General features: G+C 39.7%; 1 protein-coding gene across 3 annotated transcripts in view; it reads left to right on the top strand.

Moving 5' to 3' along the window:
- Positions 1 to 26,217, top strand: part of COP1 (COP1 E3 ubiquitin ligase) — a 124,184-nt gene that overhangs the window by 12,381 nt on the left and 85,586 nt on the right. For all 3 annotated transcript variants that reach the window (XM_066324710.1, XM_066324709.1, XM_066324711.1), the window contains exons 5-11: positions 53 to 172; positions 2,170 to 2,238; positions 11,090 to 11,149; positions 12,977 to 13,053; positions 17,990 to 18,047; positions 21,586 to 21,700; positions 25,173 to 25,308. In XM_066324710.1, the coding sequence (XP_066180807.1) occupies positions 53 to 172; positions 2,170 to 2,238; positions 11,090 to 11,149; positions 12,977 to 13,053; positions 17,990 to 18,047; positions 21,586 to 21,700; positions 25,173 to 25,308 (635 nt within the window). The remainder of the gene's footprint in view (positions 1 to 52; positions 173 to 2,169; positions 2,239 to 11,089; positions 11,150 to 12,976; positions 13,054 to 17,989; positions 18,048 to 21,585; positions 21,701 to 25,172; positions 25,309 to 26,217) is intronic.

Raw genomic sequence — 26,217 nt, 5'->3', positions numbered from 1 at the left:
CCTGGATGGCTTGGACTCACCATCTCTTATTCATCTCTTGTTCTCTTTTTAGAATGGCCACAGGTGGCAGATAATTCAAGATTTGTTGGGAACTGATCAAGACAATCTTGACTTAGCCAATGTCAACCTGATGCTGGAGCTGCTGGTGCAAAAGAAGAAGCAGTTGGAAGCAGTAAGAAGTTTCTCTTATTTAAATAAACACTGTGTATTTAGAGTGGGTTTTTTTGATACCTTTTCCTGGAAGCAAGATTCTATTGGCGAATTAATTGCTCAGTATTTTCTCTTGTGTTTTGGTGTTTAAAAGGTGACTGTTTTGCTGACCTTTGTAGTGAAATAACATTTCAGCTGTGATGCCCATAACGTGCTTATAATGCTGTTTCTGGCAGGGTTGTATAAACAAGCAAGGAAAACAAAAAAGGATAAGAGAAAATGACTCACAGAACACAGAAAAGCACGTGAAGAAGTTTGCTAATTGTCTGTTGCACAAGTAAATGTCAGATCTTTCTTAGTAATAAACATGAAGAAATCCAGAATAGGGATTAAAGAATAAACACAATGAGCATGTGGAAAGGATCACACCCTTTAGTTTCTGCTGGAAGGGACAGAATCTGAATGACCACCTTTCCTGAAGGCTTTTCAGTATTGAATGCTTGAAAGAAAAGTTCAGATGTCTTGTTTATGAAGTTGGTTTGAAGATCTCCAGTATGAATCAAGCTGTTCGTATGATTTCACTGAAATGTAGCTGGTTTGTGTTAGTTCTCCTTGTATTTGGCCATTCCATGCTGTTCATTTCAAGTGATCATTTGTGAGGTACCAGAACCAGGCCTTATAAATTATTATAATTTACTGGATTATTACAGAATTTGACCTAGTGAAAATTGAGTAGGAGGGTGGATCTTGATACTGCTTTAAAATAGGTGAGGAAGAGCTGTAATGGGAATATCTTAACTTACTCACTCTTACAGAATCAATATTTACAACTTGTGGTTCTGATGGAAAGAAAGTGACCCCAAAATATGCTTGACTGTTAGCAGAACTGTTGTGTTGCCTTATTGCATGGGGACTTGTAAGTATGTACCCTGTGGTTCAATGAAGTTATGCTGGGGAAAAAGAGAATAAAACTACTTTTCTCTATAGGCCTTTTTGTATAAGTTGTGACAAATCTGAAACAAAGAAGCCTTATGGCTGAGTGTATGAGTATTTCTGAGTATGAATATCTTTTAAAGATGCTAAGCGAAGAAAGTGAATCCACACCTGACATTTAAAGAGTTTAAAAGCATTTTTCTTGTCTAGCTTTATTTGCTTCACTTTTATTATTGTCAGATCATGGGGAGTAAGAAAATAATCTCAGAAAAGTAGTATTTTTACATTCAATGTCTTTACTTTCCTTGTCCCCTCTGCCTTTAATGGATTTTGTGTGCTCCTATGTCTTGATCCTTTTTGAGTGTATGTTCACAATCCTTTAATAAGAAATATTTTGATAGGTTGTGCAGGTTAGTCTTGGAATGCTGGGATGTGATTAGGGCTATATTAATGCTGGAATACAGTTCTTAGTTATCTTTCCTCTTGTGGTTCTCCTTATTTGCCCTGTCTAGTTCTTGGCCAGTTTGGGTGAAAATATTATGCCAATGGCTGAGGTAAATAACCTGTTATGAAAAATATTAGAAAGGGATGGTTTAGTTTCATCATGGCTTTATTGTTGCCTTTCACTCTGGAGAAATCTTCAGCAGTAACTTCTACCTAAGCGTAAATGCAAATTTTTGGGGGAGGTGGTTTTTTTGTATAACTACTTCATCCTTTAGTATGTTGATCATCAGGTGGATGCTGATCATATTCTAGGGTAGGAGGTGAGTCTGTGGGGAACCTGTATCCCAAAATCCATTCCAGGTGCAGTAGCCAAAGAAAAAAAGAAGCATTTCAACTGAATAGGAAAAACTGTTACAAGGACTGTTGCCTTCACATAAAAACTTCCTGTGAACCAAACAGAACATTAAGACCTGTGAGATAAAGTAAAACTACCATTTTAAAAACTTCCTTAAGCTATTTTTCTTTTGCTAACCTCTAAATGAAAGTAGTTTCTGTGCTGTGTGGATTTCTGTGTGTAAAATGAATATTTGTTTCACTTAATGTACATGGAAGAGTTACACTTCCTTGTTTATTGTGTTACAGGAATCCCATGCTGCCCAATTGCAGATCCTTATGGAATTTCTTAAAGTAGCCAGGAGAAACAAACGAGAGGTAACTTGCTTTGTGCTTCAGTGGGTGAGGTGTTGTTGCCTGCTGTTTTCTCCCAGTGCATTTCTGTTGAAGTGATGTGTTAGCCTGGCATTATTTCTGCAAAGAATACCTCAAGGCGTGTTGGGAGAAATCTCAGACAGAAGACACGTGGGTTTGAAGGAAAATTAATCTCTTTATGTGTGACAGCTTCAATTTTTAATCATTTGCCTTCTCATCTCACACTGGTGAAGCATGTGGGACTATACAGACTCTTTGGTGTAAATGCACGTCAAGTTCTTGAAACAAGATTGTTTTCCTAATACAGAAGAAAATCAAAGTTTGGGAAGGAGTGAAATTACTTTCACTACCAAGTTTTTTCCTTTAGTTTATCAAATACCATGACTAATATGGTGACATGAAAGAATTAATATTCTGGGTTTTTTTCCTTGTTTGTCCTAAAATGAATGTGTCAAAGAATATGAATGAGTTTGGTAATCATGTACAGTCTGTCATGCTTTGGGGTTCTTCCTCTATAAGGTTATGCAATGTCTAAACCCTAAGACCACAAATAGACCAGAAACCTTGAAAAATGATCATGAAAACAGCAGAAGGACAAGCTTTCTTGTGGTCCATGGTTTCTGAGAAAAGATGTGAAGAACAGAAGACCCAATAGTGTGACTGTGTGGTCAAACTTGAAACCATGTAAATGTGATGAGTGTAAGAAGCCTTGTCCAGAATGGATTGAGGGTCTGGTTATGGAGTCATTCCAAAGTGAGTCTGGAGTATGTCCACCAACAGATGTCCATGGCCAAAACCAACAAGGGTTGTGGAAAATCCAAAGAAGGGCAAGAGAGCTGGTGAAGGGTCTGGAAAACATCTTACAAAGGATGAGGATGTCACTGAGGACCTCACTGCTCTCTCTAACTACCTGACAGGAGGCTGTAGTGGTGGTGAGAACCAGGCTCTTCTGCCATGTCTCAGGTGAAAAGATGAGAAGAAATGACTTCAAGTTGCACCAGGGGAGGTTCAGATTAGATACTAGAAAAAAAAATTCACTGAGAGTGTGGTTAGGTATTAGAGTGAATTGTCCAGGGAACTGGTGGAGTCACAGTCTCTGAAAATGTCCAAGAGGCACCTGGATATGGACTGGTGTTATGGCTTAGGAGTTAGTATGGTGGTGCTGAGGTGGTGACTGGACTAGATAATCTTGAAGGTCTCTTGCAACCTTCATTCTGTGAGTCTCAGTACCTGGTAAACCTTTCCCATCTCATCAGTATCTGTCTCTTTGACTTTAGTAATAATTTTTAAAGGATAACATCTTTTAAGGCTAAAGAAACTTAATTTTGGCTGCAGATCCTCTGAAAACAGCCTTTGGAACATCCTGAAAGCAGTTGGGTCTTACAGTTTATTTCAGATCCTCCATAAATCCTCCATGTCCCTGTTTATGTACTCCCTCTGTTGCCAAGACTTCCTGCATGTTATTTTGTACCCCCCTTCATATTCCAACGTGAAATGCAGACTTGTCACATCTCTAAAGACTTCTGTGCAGGCCTGTCAGTTCTGTCCTTGCCCTAGTGCTTAGTGTCTGGCCTTGCCATTTATTTTGAGGGACATGAGGACTTGTCAGACTTGGAGCAGTCTTTGCTCTCACTTGAGAAGGGTAAGAAAGGTAAAAATCATCGGGTAGATGCATGCAAAATACAGACCAGTCATTAGGATAGTTTTATATATCAAAATCTCTCTTGGGCAGTCGGTTTATGCCTAGAGTAAATTGCACCAGTTGATGCTTCCTTTTGGTAAGTGACAAGGTTCTCCCTGTAGCTGGTGGAGCTTGTGGCAAGCACCCCTTTCTAGAGGGGGTTTTGTGGGGATAATAGAGGAATTACTCTTTGGGTTATGACAGTGGTGATGCATCCAGACTGCAGGAAGCCTGAGATGGTGGCTTGGAAAGTGAGAAGTGACCATATTAATAATGCAGTGAAGGTTATCAGAGCTTCACAAGTTCACTGTAGTTTCAATGCTGTAAGAGGTGACTGTTTAAGAATTGAGCTCAAGGAACATGTGTGGACCCTGGAACAATGATGTATTATTACATGTCATTGTGAGTCATACAAGCAGCCTTATTATGGGGAGCAACATGACCTTTTTTCCTTTCTTAATTCAGACTTGGTTTTAGTAAAGATAGCTGCAAAGTAAATGCAATTTCACTCAGTAAGCCACAGCTGTAAAGGTAAGTTCTTGATAAATAAAAAAGATTTTTTTAATGTAGGATCCTAAGTTCTTATTTCTAATTTTTGACTTAAATGTTTTAAGGAACTTTAGTAACTTTGTTTCTAGATACACCTCTTTGAATACTATTTATTGCAAGATTTTATTAACAGATTTTATTTACTGCATACTGCAAGTTCTAACATAGGGACTAAGGTACTTTTGTAAGTACATACAGATGTTACCTCATTTGGTGCACCTGTATAGTATTTCACATGTTCAGAGCAGATGATTAACCACCTGTAACCCTCCTTGCCTACTTCACTCATAAGTTACGTATTTTTTCCCTTGCATTAATGAAATGGAGACTTCTGAGCATATTGGAGTGGGTTTATAGCTAGAAGAAAACTATCTTTTAGACTTGTACTTCAGAATATTGGTGCAGTCGAGTCTTTTGACAAATGCCTCTTTGTCACCTTTTCATAATTTCTCTGGAAGATAAATGTGAGGTTCAGCACCTGCAGCAGGTGCTATTAGAAATCCTGTTTTGATCTGTTTGTAACTTTTCAAAATGTTGATCTTTCAAGCTGGAATTTACTGCATGCTTTTGCACAAAGCTGTTTACAAGTCCTTTTTCTTTTGAAGTTTATGAATTTTGTTTCTTTTTGACCTAGAGCAATATGGCAAAAAAAAAAAACAACAAACCCAAATCCTTGGCAATAGTAATAGAAAAAGAAGTCTTACCTTAGAAAAGATTGAAAGCAAATGGCTAGGGCTTAAAAATACTTTTTCACAAACAGCAGATAGTTTTGGAGGGGAGGAATGTATTGATCCTTCACAACAGTAAGATGTCCCTAAGGCAAGCTTAGCATGGCTGAGTGCCTTTCCATATGTGTGCACAGTTAACTGAATGCACACTCTGCATGTTTTTTTAATCCAGCATCCTCTTCTGTTGAAATTAAGAACCCAAAAAGTCTGGAAGGTCAAGTTTAATAATGATATATTATGTCTTGGTGATGGTGTGTGTTTATTACTATTTTCCAGGGAAACTAAATGCAGCAGCCTGTGACTTTTTAAAATTCTTGCCTTCATACATGTGTTGCCTAAATGCTTTTGCAAATTTAACTTTGCTAATTTTAAAAGTTCACGTGTTCCTTCATCTTGAACACTTTGTGAGAGAGCTGATTATATCAATTAATTCTTCCCACTTTTATGTTCAGTACTTTAAAAAAGAGGCCTTCTAACTGTCTAGGTCAGGATTCAGTGTCTCCAAACAGACACCACTATACGTATCATATAGATAATTTATGCTAAAATATTATTAGCTCAGCTACCTGTAGGTACTTCTACAGCAGCACCATTGCTTACTGAAGGAGAATACAGAGCTTGATGATTAGTATCACAAATCAGGTTTTACACAGGTGCTATTCTCTGGGTGTATTCATGTTTCCCTTGGCAGATGTCACTTCATTTTTATGTTCTATGGGCTTTTGCTTTCTAATAATGTGACATTAACTGTCTTGTGTCTAACAAGGCCTCTTTCATGTTTGGTAATGCATAAGGCTGGTTTTTAGCTGCTAAACATCCTGGGAAAAAAAAGTAATCCTGAAGTGTCTCAGGCTTGTGGCGCTGGGTGCCTGCTCAGCATTTCAGAATCATCATCATTCTTTGCCCTCTCGAATGTTAAATACTAAAAATAAGAGAAGTTTTTGTGGGGTAGTTGCTGGGAATTATAAGCATGAATTCTCCAGGGATATCATTACCTTGTGCTAATCACTTCACCTGTCAGGCCTTATGTTCTGCATGTGTATACATGGGTGAACTAATGAGTAGCAAGAGGAGGTGACAGAACCAGAAATCAGTCATGCTCTTCTGTTCTCATGTGGTCTTGATTACATTTCAGGACTGCTGAGGAGAATTTACAGCTAGAGTAGTCTGGTCCCTATCCACAGTGCTTACCTGGTATTTTAAATCTGTTTGTATTTCTGAGTTACTGAATGAGAGATGTGAGCTCCAGAAGCAGTGATAAGAAGCCCAAGGATACAGAGAATGTAAACTAAGCAACAAACTAAGAGTTATCTTAGTGATATCAGTGTATAACAGCTGGCTCTCCTTGCTGCACTGGCAAGGTCTTGCAAAGAAAGAAGAAGCCGAGTGGCACCTACTACTGGTGTATTAGACTCTAAGGCAATTAGTCTAATTGTTTAGGCTGCTTTGTTTCCTCCCTCAGATGTCCTTATCTCATGAGGCTTTTCTGTCAGGATCTATCACTAAGCTTTCAGAGCGTATTTCTTCCATACCATAGGATTTAAATGAGGGAGAGGAATATTCAAGATATGAAACATACTTTATCAGCCTGGCATCTCCTTTCTCCTGTCTTTGGGAATTCTCGGTGTTAAACAACCTGGATGTTCTCCAGCCTTTCTTTTAGCTCTTCCCCAGTTACGAGGAAACATTTATCATTTGGAGGAAGTATTGATCAGAGAAGAGAAATATTCTCAGCAGATAAATGTGTTATAGATGGACTGTCCACATGTTTAAGAGGCTTTAATGTCACATTTCACTAATGAAGCTTGTGGAGGCTCAGGTGTTCTTGTCTTCATACCAACAAAAGTCTCGCACCTGCTTCTAGTTGTCCAAAGACATTGTAACAGAGAGGTATTTTGTCAAAATATGTGATATTTGCAATGAATTTATAAGACTAAAATTTCTCTAAGGTCTCAAGATTACCTCCAGGCCATAGTTGTCCTTTATGTTGTAAAAGGCTTTGCATCCAAAGCAATAATGGAAAGAAACCCCAGAGACAGACAAGACTTCCAGAGAGAGAAACTGATCTTATTGTGTATTGTTATTGAGGTATTGAATTCTACAGATAGAAATTAATTTCACTGGGTACCTTTAGAAAAGTTTCAGCTGTTGATAGTGAAGTTTACACTGTGGTTTATTAAAGCAGTACTTGGTGGAAGAACAGGAAGTAGGAAGATAGTGATGTTGGATGGATGAAGCTACAGGACAGAATTAAGGGTTTATTTACAGTGACTACCTGGTTTATCCTCCTTGGGTGAGCGGGGGATAATTTTTGGCTCATCCTGGTAGGTGCAATGGCTTTGTGTGTCTGGGAAAATGATGTTCCCTCTGGTAAAAGTATCATCTGTTTCTCTGGATCTATGGTGTATATTGTGATGACTGCACAGGGAGTCTGGATCAGAGCCTGGAAGGTGTGTTACTGAACATAAAATGGCCTGTGAGCTTCCAAAAAGTGTGAATCCAGATGCTCTGTTTCGGCTGCTTTTAAAAATAGTGTTTCTGGTTTTGCAGTATTTCTGTAGAAAACAGCTCCTGTTGTTCTTTGCTTGTGCTTTTTCTAGAATTGGAAAGACATTTGGTCAAGGGTCTATGGCTACTTCTCTTGCACGTTTTTCTAGGCTGTGTCTGTGGCACTTGGAGCCTCTGCTGAGCTTTTAGTTTTTTTTGCAAACACTTATAACTGGCACCAGGAGACCCAATCAGGGCTGCTTCTTGGCCCTGCTATACAAACACAAAGCAGGAAGTTGCTGCCTCCCCAGGGGCCCGTCCTCCAGGAAAAAAACAGGAAGCTCCAGGATGAAAACAGATAGGCTTGTTAGTAGATGGCCATCCAAAACCAAAATGACCATGATCTGGTGTTCAGCACTGTGTAAGTTCTTGGTGGCTTCTTGACTTGAATGTCTGAAGCCCTTTCCCAGGATTATTAAAAAGTTTTGAACTCACAGCTTTTCTTTTGTATATATGCCCATATGTCAAAAATGGGACCAGAATGTTACACACCTGCTTATTGTAGTTCATTCACTGGAGTTGAAATTGAGGTTTTACCACTGAGTTAAGGATCTCCTCCTTGTCCATACTGGCCTTTTTATTTCCAGGAAAGTATCTGTGTCTGAAAATAGAGTTTATAGTATGTGCATCTCTCTAAGTATACATTTCAGTGTTCATTAGAAGTGCTTTTGCTGACTTAATCTAAAGTTTGACAGGCGTGATTCTGCCCATCGCTGGGACAGGACTTGGCTTGCTTTCTGTGCCCAACAGTGAAAATTAAATTAAGGGCCCTTAAATCTGGATATACTGCAAGCACGATAATTCATTTAGCTTTCCTTAAATGTCCCTCGAAGGCTGGCCATTATAAATCAGTATTCTAATTTTTCAAAGTTTAATTGGAATGAATGTGGATTGATTGAAGGTCTTTGATAGATTAAAACACTTAAACTAACATACCAAAAAACTGAAGGTTTCAGTGTGGACATTAATTCATTTTATGCTGATGGCATGAGAAGGCTTCCTCCTAAAAGAAACATGAAACACTCTTGCCTGCTTTTTAGTGTTTCTGCTGTTGGGTAAGTTTATGGTAGGTTGTAACTAGAAGGAAGAATTGGTAAATAAAATCCATATCTCATGCTCTTGGCTCTGTGCAATAGTTAATGAAAGGTGGCCAATAAAAGGTCTCTGCTCTTGTTCCTATAAAAAGGATCCTGTTTATGTGATGTCACCAACTATCAATTATTTTTCAGACGTCCAGTTTGGCTGTGAGGCAGTACATTGTAGAACAGCTGATTTCCTCACTGTAATTTTGGAACTTGTCAGTGGGTTTGTGACTTCTTTTTAAATGGGATTTATGAATCTGGAGGACTAATGGCATTTTCTAGAGCTGAATTCAGGCAGGACCCATGCTGTGCAAGTGTCAGTTAACTTTACCACTAATCTTGGAGCTGTAGCACCACCTGCTATTCTTGCTGTAGGTTTCAAAAGTGAAAATGGAATTATCTGTTATGGTGTAGTGATTTGTAAATTAACAGTGGAAGTCTAGTTCTAAACCATTAAACTTCTGCTGTCTGTGCCTCAATTTAAATGTAAACTGAAACCTTCAGAGTACAGAGATGAGGACACATTTATAATGGCATCTCATTCAAAGAAGCAGCCATGTTAGAAGTAGGTGTGGACGCAGCCTTTGTTCTCCTGTTTTCAGAGACAGAAGCTTTTGTTAGTGTTTTTTAAAAGGAAAATTAAAATGCTGGATTATTTAATGCAGAGCACACAGAAATTTGGAATGCTTTACTGTAAGAGAGGTTTAAATTGTGCTTTTTGTTTAAACAAAACCTTCTGACACTTAAAGGATCAAACTTAAGCACTTGAGTGAATAAGTCTTTGAGTAGCTTGCCAGATATTCTTTGGAATACGTCATATTAAGAGTAATATGTGTTGCCAAATTAGTAACTTTGAATTTGGGCAATTAAATGTTCTGTTGTAAAGTTTAAAGTACAAAAATTTCTTTTGTCTTTGGAGAATGTGTTGTACTTAAGCTTTCAGTGGACTTAACTCAGCAAATGCTTCTGGTCACAGGCCACATGGCTGGTAATCTGTAACTTCCTAAAACTGGGAGCTGAGGAGAGTCAAGTAGACTTCCAGTTCTTCGTGTATTTATTACATTTCTGTGTCTCAGTGACCCAGACTTGCACTTGAGCTAAGTTTTGTCAGGAGCTCTGACCTAGAGGAGTGTGTGTGTGTGTGTGTTTGAGCCCTGCAAGGCTGAGTTTAGGCTCTGTGGGTGTTTGGGTGGGACATAGCTGCTGAATAAGCAGGTAAGGAGATGATGTCCTTGCTTAGGTGTAAACAGTTGTCAAGTCTGTGGCTTCAGTTGCTTGAGGTGAGTGAGGCCAGCTTGCTGACAGGCTAAAAACCTGGAAGATATTATTACATGTGGCACAAAGAAGGGAAAGGAAGTGTTGCCTGATGAGAGGGGAAGTCTCCTGCTGACCCTTTCAGGTATAGCCCTCAAATTGACTGGAATTTATGGTGTAATCCAAGGTAAGTATCCAACCTTTGGAAGAAGTGATACCTTGATACCATGTGATGCTTTCTCACTACTAGGATCAAATCCTGCTCTGGTCATAACTGGTTTTTTCCAATCCAGAAACTTAATGACAGAGTTTAAATTGGCATGTGACAGGTTAACAGCTAAGATGAGAATTAATCTTGATACCTTTTAAAAAAACATTTTGTATTTAGTTGAAGGGTGAAACGATCATTGTCTTTCATTGTGTTTTTTTCTAATTGTGACAGGACAAGTAGGAATGGTTTTAAAGTGAGAGTGTGTGTTTAGATATTAGGAAGAAATTCTTCCCTGTGAGGGTGGTGAGGCCCTGGCCACAGGTTGCTCAGAGAACGTGTGGCTGCCCCATCCCTGAGAGTGTTCAGGGCCAGAGTTTACTGGGCTTAGAGCAACCTGGTCTAATGGAAAGTGTCCCTGCCCATGGCAGGGGATGGAATGAGATAATCATTAAGGACCCATGTGACCCAGACCACTTTGTGATTCTATACTTAGTGTTTGCAAAGCAGTTACACCTTCTCTGAGACGTGTTAGAGGAACATAATAGTCTTACTTTGAATAATGTGGGTCTCTGTGATTGACATCAAAATACCTCCTGCTCTTGTTTTGCATTGTTTTAAAATAACAGCTTTGTCTTGAATGTGATTTGTGTGCACACTTATGTTAATCTGTGCATTTGAACTTCCTGCCTGGTGTAGCACACCAGCGAAGATAGTTTAGGTTCCTCTCTGGAAAGATTGTAATTTATCTTGGTGCTGGTGCAGTGCAGATTGATTTAGACTTCTCCCATTCTCTTATCCACAGCAATTGGAGCAGATCCAGAAGGAGCTAAGTGTTCTGGAAGAAGATATTAAACGGGTAGAGGTGAGGTGCCCAGACATTGTTCTGACTCTGGCAATTTTTCATTTTCATCAAGCTGTCTGCCTTGCTGTGAGGCTGCTGGGTTAAATGTATGGCATTTAAGTCAGTAATGGGAAAATGAACAGATGATGCTTTTTCTTTAATTTGTTCATTTAGTTGATGTGTGCAGGCTTCAGTTTGGTAGCTCTTTTATAATCATTTCTTTGTGTTGGTAGTAAGTATTTTAGAGTAGTTGCTAGAAATCAGCAGCTGGTATATTGATCAGAACTTAAGATTTTGTACGTTGCTGGCTGTTTGCACAGGCTGTTTAAATCTTAGCAGCATATAAGTTTTAAAATGGAGAAGTGCTGGGGATTCAGAAGAGGGTTGTTATGCAGAGACTGGGCAGGAACAAAACCAGCTCCTGCTTCATGTCAAAACTGATTCTTGCTACCTCCTGGTATAGTTCTCTTGATTCCTTAACAATGGGAATCTCTTGACATTTTTGCTAAGAATTATTCTCCAAGAGTTTGTAGCCCCATTAGTGCAATCCCTATGTCTTCAATGAGTCTAGGTTCCTCTTGGTCCTTCCCTCTAGCCATTCCAGTGTTTAATCTTGCAGTAGGAAGCTGATGTTTCAGGAATATATCAGACTGCCACCACTCAAAATACCATTCGCTTAAAGCGTCTTGGGAATCAGTTTGCAGGTCTGCTTCTTGCTCATCTTGAGCAAGTCAGCATGTGTTCCAAACTACCTCCAAAAATATTTTTTTAAATTTCTTCATGCAGTTAATATGTGTGATGATGAATTAGCAAAACATAAATATGATGACAACTGCAAGATTTTCCGTTTATCTGATACCTATTTGGAATTTGCTTGGACCTCTTTTTCTAAATGTTTCTCAGCTTCGGTGAAATAAATATATCTTAGCATGTTTTCTTCAGACTGGTAAAATAAGTCTTGAGATCTAGGAGAAACTGTTCCCAAAAGCTGTGGGATCTCTCAAAGAGCATCCAGCTACCTGTTTCTCTGCTCTTTAATCAGGCCTTTCAGTAGGCTGCAGCTGGGCTGTATTCCTGGGGTGTCATGGTGACCTTGGCTCTGACCTCTAAAGCCTGGGATCTCTATAGTCACAAATATCCTTCTTTCTACCTACCAACTAATAGGCACCTAGTGGGAATTTGAAAGCCCAAGTAATAATTGTCCTGAGAACACTTTGCCCCTCAGCTAATGAGCTGCTGCATCCTGCATAGCTTCCATTTCCCAAACAGATGAAAGACAGTCTCATACTGGGTACACGCAGTGCCTTAGTCTGGAAGGGACAAAGCCAAGTTTATGTGCAAAGTTTATCTCTTGTGCACTTGTCCCACAGAGGACTGACAGATTCTCTTTTAAGTCTGTGGCGCCACCTTTGCCCTGCTGCCTTGTGTTCTTGCCATGACCCATATCCAGCTTTACTTTCCAGTTGTGAAGGCTGTTAGACAAGTTTGCACGTATCTCACAAATGCAGTTAGAGTTTGCTTGTTCTGCCGTGTCTAAGGGAGACGCCGGGTCAGAGGCAATTGGAAGGTAACCAAATCTCTTGGGGTTTTTTGAGTAGAAGCTCCAAAACTGCCACTCTTGAAGCACAGAGCATCACACCTGTAGGATTTTTGAAACCCGCTTCGAATGATAGCTGAAAAAAAAATTGAAGAAAATCAATGTTTTGTCAGATATAGTAAAGATTTTTAAGAGTTGGGTGAATGTAGACACAGTTAGTTATCTGTGCGGAAAAACAGCAGTATTCTGTGAACACGTGTATTAGGCATACATTTCTTGTCAGCTGTGTTGTAATGTGATTTCTGTTTCAGGAGATGAGTGGCCTGTACTCCCCGGTCAGTGAGGACAGCACAGTGCCACAGTTTGAGGCTCCCTCACCTTCACACAGGTATGCAGCTTGCAACTCAACTTGGATTTCAAGCTGTACATGTTGCACTCTACTTGCTAGTGCTCTCCAAGCAATGCCCAAAACACAAGCACAACTGTTTTTTGAGTGCTGTACAGTATTTTCCTATTGTGTTTCTAATTGGTATAAACTTTATGTGAACAAAGAAGTGAAGAAAAACCATGTGAGCCTGCATTTAGATGAAGAATCTGCTCTGAATCAGATGCCATGGAAAACCGATAGCTTTAAATGTCATGTGAATTAGTAAACTTGAGTCATAAGCCTTTGCTATGGAAAAAAATATTACTGTTATTTATGTGTTACCTTTTCTGAACTTTGTGCAGTCCTGCTTGGCCTGTGAAAGGTCTTAATTTTCTATGGTATTGGAGTGCTCTGGCTTCCCTAATCAGCACACATAGCTAAAGGTATGGGCTCAGATCAAAATTTGAAATGTACAGCCTATTGATTATTTTTTAATCTGCCGTCTGTTTTGATTTAATGAAATGCCTTTCTAATAACATAGTTCTATGTGTATTTTTGTCTGGAATATTGCACAGTCTGGTTTCTTGATGATAATATTGCAGATGCCTCTTGTATCCAAGTTGTAAGTGCCAGAGTTTGAAGTGCTCTACTTCACAGATGTGTATTTTGCTCTAATTTCAACGGGGCAAAGTTGTGTTATTAAGTGATCATGTCTGCTATCTCTTAGAAGTTGAGTTCTCTAAACTGTCATTTTCTATACTGGTGGATTTTTTTACAGTTAGCAGCTCTAAATCTAATAGCTCAGAAGTAACAAATGATCAGATTTCTTCCCCCAGAGAGACTTAGACACAGTGCTGTGGGGAGGAACCCAGCAATATTGGCTAGAATTTCCTACCAAGATGCTATTTCTGGACAAAGAGAACAGCATTTCTCATGTTTCTAAGAAGCTCTGGTTGCCTCTGAGGGGAAGGACAGGAATATGGTCACAATGAATGGGAACAGCATTTCTAATTCAGCTCTTCACTGCTCCTTGAATTCCTTTTGGGTGCAGATTTGTTTCTTGATATGGACTATTGCTGTTTTGCCAAGAAGCAGTTTTGTGAAACTGATGAGATTCTTGTCAGGTTCTACTACTTTTCTTGTTATTGGCTATTAAATAGAGTGGTTTTGCTCTGTGGCACTGATGCTTGGGGTAAACTTGAGCGCTGATCGGGCTCAGTTTGGTACATGTTGGATGCCTTCAGGCCTAGAAACCTTTCTCTTTTATCAGGAGATTGTACTTATGAATAGAAATGTATTTCTGTTACTTGAGCTCAGCTAATAAACAAGCCCCCAAAGAACTTTATCTCTTGAAGGCTGGAATAACGTTTTAAGCCCAGGAGTTTTACTAAAAGAGTTTAGAAGGGAACAGTCTGCAGTGAGAGCTACACTGGTTTCATTCTACTGAGAATTTCTTAATATTCCTTTATGCCTATTTATTTTGTGTCCTAGGGGGTCAATCAATCTCAGTTCTTGCATTTGAAGATGTAAGATGGTATAAAAAAAACCCTGTAGTGATCCCTGTAGGATTGATGTGCTTCTCCTGGGGTCTGCCGGGAGGTGGCAGTGGGTTGGAGCCATGGTGGGTGCAAAGACCATGGGCTCTTTCTTACCTGCCTGTCTGGTTGTGTCTTGAACTTTGGGGTTTTCCTCCTGGTACAACATGCCAGGGGTGTGATATAATAGGATATTTAGGTGTTCTCCAGGGAATGTGAGATCAGCTTTTTCTCTCTCTCTGCTTTAGAAGACCCCTTATCTTTTTCTTGGTGACATTCCTGCGTTAAGAAGTAGCCTTGAGTGGTAGAAGAGAAATCAGTATGTGAAGGAAGTGTCTGAACAGGCATCAGGTGTTGCCAGAAGTTACTCCTGCAACTTCTATCCCCACCCCATCTTGACAGTTGTATATAATTCAAGTAATTGCATTGGTGTGAATTACCAGAAGTTAGATTCCAGGAAGGTCTACCACTTGAAATTAATTTTATTTTCAACATTAAGTGTAAGTTTTGAAGAATATCTCAACAACATTCCTCCTTGGCAAGAATGCTGCAGAACAGCTGATATGAAATATGCTGATTTTTTTCACTTCTCTTAACTGAAATATTTAATCTCCAGAGTGCGTTTTATAGATGCCACAAAAACCACTAAGAGTGAAATACAAATATAGTTTGGAATGGATTCCCTTCCATGTTAAAATTATACTGAATTTACAGAGACTCTTTAGCTTATAAGTGAATTTAAATGATGTATTTAAATTGAAATATAACTTAACATACTTAACACACTGCTAATGAAATATAATTGTATAACACTTGAATAATGTGCCTTATAAATATTACAAGGTTGTCACAGACTAGTGCTGAGAGGAAGAAAACTTCTTTAACCTTTGAATTTAAAGTTCAAGAAAATAGAGTTCTTTGGAATTCAGTTTTATCTGGTCTCTGGTGACTTGCCCTTATTCATCTGCTTCCTCTAAATCACAGGTTTGCTTCATTAATTTTCTGTTTCTTTTCTTTGTTTGTAGCTTTTTTCCTCGCCATTCTTAACATCTTCAAAATGTGAAATTACTTTGCCTTCCCTCAGCTTCCTTCAGCAACTCTTTAGCAAAACAACCTAGCCCAGCTATGATGTTTAATACATCCTTGGCTGCAAGAAACACGTGTTTTGTTTTGTGCCTACACAGGGTGTGATGAAACATTAAATTGGGTAATAGCACAGTGCTTGTTTACAGTGTTGCCTATTGCTTCCTATACTAATAGAGAACAAGAGGGGAAGAATAAGGGAAGAGAACAAATAGTTCTGTGTATGGCTTTTCTGAACAGGAGCGTGTGTGTTATTTTTGCTCCCAGTAAATGGTGCAAACAGAAGACAGGAGTAAGCAGCTTCTCTGTGATGTTATCCAGGACTAATAGCAATAACAAACTATCGCTAATAGGAGTCGGAGGGAAAATTCTGATCTAGAAATGAGTTGCTTGGTAACTCTGGTTCAGGTATTGAAAACCTGATCCTCCATTTGTTCTAATTACCTCCTCCCATCCCTGTAATGGGTTTTATAGTCTGTGGGCTGCCTTGTTTATTGTTGTTGTTCTGGGTTTTTAAATGCCATATCAGTGTAGCTGAATTTCCAAACTGAACCTAATGTTACATCTCTTAAAAAACAACTTGGAGGGCACTTCTGTAATTTTTTGATTACTTGCTTCCTGTTTACTGCAAGGAAAAACATTCAAGCTTATATGAGTTAACTCATCTATAGGCACTGCACAGAAATGGCTTTGAAATGGTGCTCTGGTTAGGGGGATGACGTCTACACTCTTGAAGGCTTTACATCACCAGACAACCTGCAGCAAAATGAGACCAGACTCTGTGTGTTTTGCTGTTAATTGCCACTGTACCTGTCTCAGAGTGGAGTACTTTTTCATTGCTTTCTAGCTGATTGTGTTAGTCCTGCAGTTCTGGCAGGATCTGCTGTCCATGTTTCATTATTTCATGCAGCCACATTCTAATTTAAAGTTCATTGTCCCCAACCATGCCTGAAATGGCTCTGCTGTTTTCTCCCTTACAATAGCTTCTGCAAATAATGATTTTTATCCCTTAGGTTTTCTTTGTTAATGGCTTTTGTCTTGCCTGGAACAAAAGTCCAATCAATCTCATTTTCCAAGGTAATTTTTTAAGTCTCATCAGTGGTTATGTCTCCTCTTCTGTTTTCACTTCACTCCACTTCCAGGGGAGCTTGAAAACATTCAGAGAAATATTTAAGCACTGGTGCCAGTGATTCTTCCAAACTTACAGGTGCCCTGCCTGGCATTTCAAACAAACCAATTTGTTTATGGCCAAGATTCTCAAGTTTACACATATGTTCTGTCAGCTGTTACATAAGCAGGAATTGGTACAGTTATCTTTGACAAAGCTAAGACCTACAGCAGTGTTCTAGAGGCTTTTTAAGGAAACCTGTGGCTTTTTCAGGCAATGCTTAAAATCTAAGGTTCTCTCATAAGAAAGACTGAGAATAATGAGAACAATGATCCCAGCTTGTTTCTCCTCTGTCCATGTCAAATGACGTAGCAGAAGCAAAGCAGTTGAAAAGATTTTTTTAGAAACAAATCATGGTGATTTTCATAGTGTGTTTTGCATAATCAATAAAATTGCGTTCTTGTATGCTAATCTTTACCTGTCCTGGAAGTATATGAAATTTGAGTGATAAATGTGCTTTAATCTGTCTCTGGTGTCTTACTGTGAGAGATGATTTTTTTGCCTGTATGTCCAAGGGCACTGAACCACCTGTTTTCTGCTGGAATCAGGAGATCTTTTTGCAGTTTTGGAAGTTAAATTCTGTTAGTTTGCAGGTCTATGCTATGTTTTGAAAGCAGTGATTTAAAAGGTATGTTGTGTCATTTTAGATACTATAATATGGTGTAGTATTTTCTAATAATAGCAATCCTGGCTGTCAGTATTTTTTTAGGTTATTTCTGTATCTCCTTAATTGCCTGTTTAAACTAGTGTCGGTCTTAAACTGATTTCTCTAGCTTTTTCCTTTCCAGTGTTGATTCCAATGCCAGAGCATTAGACTTCTCTATTTTCTTTATTTTTTTAAGGAATTGAAATCCAGTGGTAGCATGTTATTATCAGAATGTCTTGTGCTGCATATTTTATATGAAGGATATGCTTTTGCATTTTAATTAGAAGTTATTTGACTGCACTACACGTAATTGTGTGTGACAGCATTCTGCTCTAGGAAAACTCTGTATTAAAAAAATCTCTCCTAAACCCCCAAACAAAATAAAACCTTGTGTTCCCTGTCTGTAAAATGGATTTCAAAGGCAAGCATGCTGCAGAGTGTCAAGGAGGGAATAGCAAACAGGTTAAAAATTATAAAGGATGGCTGTGCAGTGATTTAAGCAGACTATTTCTTTTATTTTTGCAGTAGTATTATCGACTCCACCGAGTATAGCCAGCCTCCAGGCTTCAGTGGCAGTTCTCAGGTAAGATAATACATAAATGTCTGCAAGGGAAGGATGGGGGCGGGGGTGAATGTGGAGTTTGGGCATGGTTGAGGTGCACTTTCATCCATCTCCAGAGTACTGGTCAACTGGAACCTTGAAAATGCTCTTAACTGGTTGTGTAGGGAACTGCAGCTGTAGGAGTGATTATGCCCAGTTGTGTGAGATGCCCCTGGTGTAATATATTTAGATATCTGACTTTTTTCTTAAAGCTAACTCTTCCATGGAAGAGGGGATGTAGTTTGCTCTTAATCTCCCATGTGGGCAGCACTGGGGAAGGGAGGTAAATCCCTGACCCTTTGCATTGGCTTAAGTAGCTGTAGATGAAGATTAACTTTCAAAACAATAAAATAATCTCCAGGCTCAGTTATGTCATTTGTCTTCATCAGGGCCTTTTACAAAGCATTATAGATTCATATAGAGGCTAAAAAGCTGCATATAGAATGGAGCTGTTTGGCAGGCAGCCTCCAAACTGTCTGATCTGTAGCGCCTCCTGAATTCCGAAGAGCACTTCTGTAGTCTTGCACACTTTGGAGGGGTTCAGCTGGGCTGGGGAGCTGACACTCATACCCAGCTCACAGCTCCAGAAAGGTTATGCAGTTTTCATTTGCTCTGATGGACTGTTGGGCACATTCCAGCTGTGCCTTGGGTGCTCTCTGGTGGTGGTGGACCACCCCAGCACACTCCAGCAAGAAACTGGTAAATCACCAGGTCAAAGTGCTATTGGATCTTATGTGATGGAATCTTATTTGACCTGGATTTTTGAGCTGGTGCACATATATGTTTGCATACAGCTGTATTCTAATTGGCAATTAGAAGATTCCATCTATTAGTCTGTGGGGAACACGCTTGTTTGTCTGCTCCTCTGGTCTTTTTAGGTCTTTGCTAGAGCAGAGAGTTGTAGTTCTTCCACATTTCAGAGGGCGGGTGTAGTGTAGATGGGGGTTTTGTTCAGGACTCTGATGTGCTACTGTGTATTTGGTCTCCAGTGACATTACTTGTCTCAGTACTTCCTATTTCAAAACCAAAATTAATAGCATAGCTATCCTGCTGGTGAGCTCACAAAACAAACAACTTAGACTTTCTAGTCATTCTGTATGACAGCCTTATTTGTGTGAGAATAATCTTTTTTGTCCTCAAATGTGATTTCTTTTCCTCAAGAGTGCAAGATCTGTGCTCTCAAGTACAAATTTTCAAATTAAACTTTAATATATGTTTGGATGGGGAGTTCAAAGGGAACCTGGAAGCTAAACACTTCTGTTCAAAGGTAGTCTAATTTCAGCAAGACTTCACCACAAAAACAGTTTTAAGAATATAAATTAAATTGTGAGGGTTTTCCCTAATTGTCAGTCACAGCAAGAATCGTATGTTGGGCACTGCTGGCAGTAAGAATTATCTAGGAAGGACAGCACAGCTTTCCTTTCACAATATAATTACTTTGTGCATTGCCCACAAACATGTTGTTAGGGAAGAATTTATATACCACAAAACACTAGGACAGTTCTCTTCCAGAAGATGAGCTTCAGAAGTAAATAGTGGACAAGTCACTTAGGCCCTGGGGAATTCTGCAGGTAGTATTTAATGGCAGTACCTTTTTTCTGCTAGAAGTAAGGAGCTTGTGTGCAGCTAAGAAGGTTTTTCACACTTGTTAGAGTACTCTTTAGAGTCTCTGATGGAGTTCAGGCAGTAAAATCACTCCTAGTAACAGAGGAATCCAAACTGACATCATCAGCTAGGGCAACCGTAGTAGTTTCAGCCATTGAATAAAAATTGCTTGAGTATCTTTTCTATCTTCCCTAATTTTTTTTCCTCCTGTTGCCCAGTATTGCTTAGAAAGTAGGTAGGGAGCCGGATTTCTAGAAACCGAATATCTGGATTTTGGCAAAATCTGAGCAGGCTGGGGGTGGTCTGATGGCTGTGGGTTAGTGCCCCTTGCTTAGTTCTCAGCACAGCTGGATTGCCACATGCCAACCTGAGACCTGCTCCACAAGATCTTCCTTGGGAGATGCAGCAGGTAGTGGCACAGCAGGCAAACACCTGATTGATTCCATCTCAGTCTGGGTTTTGGCAGATCAGGCCTGGGGTTGTGTTATGTCACTCGTCATGGTTCAGGCAGCTTGCCTGAACTTGAGACTGAAATGATTGTTCTTTGCCTGAAGTTGTCTTGAGCCCAAATCACTAATGATGTGCTGAGGAGATATTGCAGGCTGGTGCACAAAAATTATGGGAATAGTGTTCTATGTATTATAGAACACTATTGAAGTGTTCTATAAAGCGTTTTTTAAAGATGTAAAATTTTAGAAAGTGGCACTTGAAAGGTGTTGATGTAGGAGCACTTCCCAGTGTCGTGTGTTGAGGTTGGAGCTGCTTTTGAGATGAAACAAGCTGTGAAGACCATGGGTGCTTTCACAGGCAAGTGTGAGCCACAATGTCGGTGTGTGGGAAGTAGTGGCTTGGAGGTTTCACTGCTTGGGGTTTACTTTTTTCCTGAGATGTTAGATTGCTTTTCATACAGGTACAAACAAAATTTGAGTAGGCTGTAAACTTATTTTGTTCTCCTTGTCTTGGTGGGAGGCTGTAATGAGGACAGGCTGTTCCCCTGCATGGATTGAGGAGGAGTTGTACATGAAGTGGGTTTTGTTCGTGCCATTGAGTAGCATTACGGGCCTTGTATGTGCTCAGAGACATTGTTCATTAGGGAGCTTGATGGTTCTTAAATCTTTAAAAATTTAGCGTTGAGAATGTGGTGTGTGAGACTTCCTAAATAGAATCTAAAGCAAGGAGCTCTTTGTGCTTCTTACATAGCAGAGGGTTTCATTCCTTTTCATCATCCGTGATTAAAATGGTGAGTACTGCATTTTCTGTGTTTGCTTCAGCAGGAAAGATTCCTTATGTAGTTTAAATCCTTTGCTCCTACATCTCACTATTACTGTTTGGGTAGGTTGGGAAATGGCTTTAATGATGAGCTTCAGGAACTTCTTTTCAATTAACCTTTGAACTTCATGCTGTCTTTTGCTGCTGTTTTATTTGCTTAGTTTTACAGAGAGTTACTGAGTTGCTTCGAAAGAAGTAATTCAGTAACTAACTCATTAAAATAAACACCTCCTTCTCCTTTAATGAGCTGTCTGCCAGGGATTTTTTGTTGTACAGTCTGTTTGATTTGTGAAGCTGGAAGTTGGCCTATGCTGTCTATCTGTATAAATTCAAGACAGGACTCCCTGAGGGTTGGGATTGCCTGTCCTATGTGTGAGGCAAGAATCACTAAATTTACTAAGGTTCAGGAAACAAAACTGTCTAAAAGCAGGGATTTGTTTTTGTTATGCTAAGGGGTGCAGCATATGACCCTAAGAAATAACTGTTGACAGTGCCAAGGGTCTACATTTATTGGCATTTTAAACTCCTAACCTATTGCACATATTATATAATTGTTTATAATTGGGTAAAATTTACAGATGTGAAACCTGGGCCTGGCTTTTACCTTTCTGAAGTGTTCTCAGAGCCTTCTCCCTTCTCCCCTCAGACCAAAAAGCAGCCGTGGTACAACAGCACGCTGGCCTCACGACGCAAGCGCCTCACAGCTCATTTTGAGGACCTCGAGCAGTGCTATTTTTCCACCAGGATGACACGTGTCTCAGGTGAGTTCTTGAGTGCTGTTCCACTTCTGCTGCCAGGTACCTCTTGCAGAAAAGGCTTGCTTTTGAGAGGGCAGCTTACTCTTCTTTGCATGGGAACGTGGCTATACGTATTTGTGTTACTCAGATCATCCTGTTTTGCTAACCTTGACCAATCTTTGAAGTTGCTAAATTTGGCAAACTTAATCCTGTCACTTTGAAGGGGCACATATATTGCTTTGTAGTAATTCCTTACTGTGAAGGGCAACACTCACGATAAACAATTTCTCTGGTGCCTGTTCTGAAGATAAAAATGCCTGAAAGCAGTGGTTGAGTTGTCTTTCCACTAGATGTGATACAAACCCAGTAGTTAAAAACATTGCTATTGAAATGGTACAGAGATATAAACGGTTTTAAATGGTATAAACAGAAATGGATACATTCTCCTGTATTTAGCATGCAAGAGGACGCTTGGAGGTTATCCTTTGTTATTTAGATTGTGTCTTGGTTAACAAATGGTTTGGACTATAGAAGCTGAGTGTGCAACATAGCTGTTGTCCCATGGGGCATACCTGAGATTTAAGGCTTGTATTGTAGAATTAGAAGCTGTTTTCCAAATTGCCTAGATTGCCTCATTCATAATTGAGTAACAGTGCGACAGCAGCTAGAGTAATTGCTGCCTACTGGATGCATGGGTCTTAATTACACACAAGATTCTCTTAAGAAATGAGAGGGTCAAATAGCTGTGTCTTGAGGGCAAGGAGGGTTGTTTTGTAGCCCCTCTGGAGGAGAAACCAGCTTGGCAAGAAATGCTTCAGGCGATGGACTGTGGCCCACCAGAGATTTACAGCACCAAGCTTTGAGCTGCAGCCCGTATGGTGTGTGACAGACTGCAAGGAAAGGAGCCAGCCCTCGGGGTGGGGGACTCACTTAGGGATCAGAGGAAACCAGGCACAGGTTGCTGCAGCAAAGTAGCTTTACTTATAGCCTTGGAAGGCAGGTTTGCAACTTAAAACCTCCCAAGGCAGGATTGCTGGGGTAGAAACCTTTGTTTTTTTTTCTTCTCCGTGAATTTAATTTTAGTCTCTTTAAATATATAAAAAGGAATTTTAAAAATTAGTTAAGAAATGGTTCCAAATATAAAGGCTGCAGCATATCTTAGGGGAGCTCACTCTTAGAAGTATCTGCATCTTCTACCTGCTTCAGAGCATGGACTGGCTCGGTTCTCCTTGTGCACAGCAAAATGATTTTAACAAGGATTGCAGCTTATTGGGAGGTTACTTCAGTAACTGAAAGTTTGGAGAGGCATTGCATGTGTCCAGCCAGATCCCTTTTAGGTGCTAGCAGGCTCTCTGCAGAATGCAGTTCTTCATAGCTCACACTGAGATGCATGCAGAGCTGTCTTGGTGATGCATAACTGTGTTTATGTAAAAATAAAACTTATTAACCAAGGATAACAAATGGGGCTCTTCCCAGCATTCCCTTGTAGAAGGCATCTTTCTTCATAATTGGAACTATAAATATGAATGCAGTGAAACTGGTTTTTTGTATTCATATGTGTCGGTTGCACCAAGAGCGGAGCATTTGCCAGTGCAGGTTTCCTCCTAAGTAAGAAATAACTTACAATACTTGATTAAGTTTTCCTCTCCTAAGTCATTCCTGCATTTTGACACATTTTAAATAGGATTTAATGTGGATTTAAAGCTTTTTGCCAGAAGTGCCTCTGACTGTTCAAATAGGGAGTGGAGACATAATATTACTGTAATTATCAAATGGGCTTGCACTTTGATGGGGAAGATGTCTTTAGAAATAATACTGGGTTTTCCAGGCACACATAGAAAATAAATTATAGGAGGACTGTGTGCTTGATTTCAAAGGGGGGAAATAGAAGGATAGCAGCTATTTGTTCCTATCACAGTGCTGAAGGAGAAGAGTGTCTTTGAAAAACACTGACTGATGTTTGTGTTGCTTCTCAAGCTGTTTCCTGTAGCGGTCAGGTGCTGCTGATGTTAATTTAGAGCAGCACTTTGTTAGTTTTGCCCCTTTTCATCCCTCTGACATGGATAATGTATATGCTAGTACCCGTAAGCATGCTAATTACTAGCCTTCACTGTTCCTTTATGTGATCAAACATTAAAAAGTGCATATGAGGGACACTTCAGAATGCCTTAAAAGTACAGAGATAACAATTTCTGATGGCAAGGAATTACCAGAGTGCTGAAATTATTATTCTGTGTTTTCCAACAAGAAATCACAGCTGGATTTTGCTTTTATAGATCAACCTCTCTGTTCTCACCCTGGTATTTCCAAGCCTTTCTAATAAATGGATCTTGTTATTTCCTTATGCTGCTGATAAGGCTAGCTGAACTAGTGGGTGGAATTTGATCTCTGGGGTGTGTGTGTGTGTGTGTGAGTGGTTTCTCTGCTGCTGCAGTGGATTCTGGGGTGGAACAGGAGATGAAGTGTGCAGTACCAGTAAACCAGCAGCATTAGCTGTAGTTCCCCTAAAATGCACTGGTGCAAAAAGAGAGGGTGGAAGCATTAGAGAAAGGATTGAGAATTGTTACAAATCTGGGGGGTTGTTACGAAGCCTGAAGGCCCTACCTAATGTTTGGCTTGTGGATATGTGATCGTATTGGGAGTCCAGATTTGCCTTTGAGGCATTGCTGTAAGTTAGGAATTTTTTCTTATTTACAAAATACTAAAATTGAAAATGGTTTAAATAAAATTATGTTCCTGCCAAGAAAAGTTAGGACTTCTGAGAATTTAGTGAGTGACTTTCAACTGTCTACACTGCAATTTACTTTTAACTTTTGTAGTAAACTGTTCCATTTCCCACAGAATATTTATCATCGTTATTCAAGCTGGCTCAGTTTCACCTTGTCTGTTGAAGGTCATAATTTTCACGAAACTTCTTATAAAGGGAGCCTTCTGGTTTCATGCTTGTCTTCCTTCTCCATCCCTGAAATGATTCTGTAGCTTTTGGAGTAACAAGAGAAGTACTTTTTACTAAAAGTATTTTGAATGTAATTGACACCAATGTCTACAAATGTAGACATACTGTAACAGAACAGGGAAAGGAATATACCTTCACCTATGTTGAAAACTAGACATGTCCTTTGCAGTGTATTTTGATACACTTAAAACTTTTCTATTAATCATCTATACAGCCCGCAGGCTCTGAATGTGAGTAAAATAATGAGTTTACAAAATTGTGTTTGACTTCTAGGCAGATTGTCAGCACAGTAGGTTAACCCAGCATTGCAGTGGAGAGGCTTCATTTGTGCTCTGAAAAGCTCATAATGCCTTCAGAGCCTGCTAGAGATGAGAGAGAGCCTGGTCTTGACCAAGAATCCTCCCCAAATAACAAGCATCACATGGAGACATATATCTTGATTATTTTTTTGTTTGGTTTGGTTTGGTTTGGTTTTGTTTACTGTTGAGTTTACCTTGGTACTCTGTTTCTGCCTTCTCCGATGTCCATGCCTGTTCCTAGATGACAGCAGAACCACCAGCCAGCTGGATGAGTTTCAGGAGTGTCTATCCAAGTTCACACGCTACAATTCAGTCCGGCCGCTGGCAACGCTGTCCTACGCCAGTGACCTCTACAATGGCTCCAGCATAGTATCCAGGTAGGACACTCTGTGGTTCTGACAGTGTGGGCTGCTGAGGCTGAGCTAATAACCCATATTAACCAAGTTATTCTTGATATATATAAAAAAAATGTATATTTCCCAAAAATAATTTTGCCAGTGTGTGACAATTTTGTGACTGTGATTGATCTGTGAGAGCACTCGGGCACCTCAGTATATTTTTTTATTCCTGTTGGTGTTGGTTAAGACCAAATGCAGAACCTTTGAGGTGCCACTATCAGCAGCTGTTATACGAAGCCTCTTGTCTTCATATTAGCTTAGTTGTGTGGTAAGTGATGCAGTTCTAGCATTTTAAAAATCGACCATCTTGTTTGGTAGTCTTAAGAATCTCTGATGGTTTTCCACTTTGTTGGTAGATCCAGCCACAATGGCAAATACTAAGAAGCTGAGTTGTTTTTAGTCATGATTGCTTGAAGTCTTGGGTGTTGGAAGCTGTTTGTAGTGCTGAACACCACGGAGGGGGTGTTTGTTGTAAAGCCAATGCAACAGTTCCATTCCAGCAATGCTTCTGTATCCCAGCTGTGTGGCGTGGTCACATCCCATGTACTGCTGCTGAAACTCATTTGGGCCTCCTGTGGACCAGTTTTGACACCTAACTGGTAAAATGCTTCTGACTGTCTTTCAACAGAATCAGTTCCTTCTAGTTCAGGTGCATGAACCAGCTCCGTTAAGGATCAGGCTATAAGAGAGCACGTGAAGAGGATGGGAATTGCCACAGCCCTAACCTTTAAATTGTTTCTCCCTACCCTGGGAGTTTTACTTATTTGTAGTAGTTTGTCTTTGGAGCTCTTTGGGGTGGAAGAAATGATGGAACACGTTAACTAGGAAGTCTCTGCATGGCATATGTGCAGGACCTGTTTGAGCAAGCACATTTCACTAATGTGAATG

Source organism: Sylvia atricapilla, chromosome 9 (assembly GCF_009819655.1).
Source record: "Sylvia atricapilla isolate bSylAtr1 chromosome 9, bSylAtr1.pri, whole genome shotgun sequence".
In the NCBI taxonomy this organism is placed as follows: Eukaryota; Metazoa; Chordata; class Aves; order Passeriformes; family Sylviidae; genus Sylvia; species Sylvia atricapilla.
This window is presented reverse-complemented; position numbering and strand designations above follow the sequence as displayed.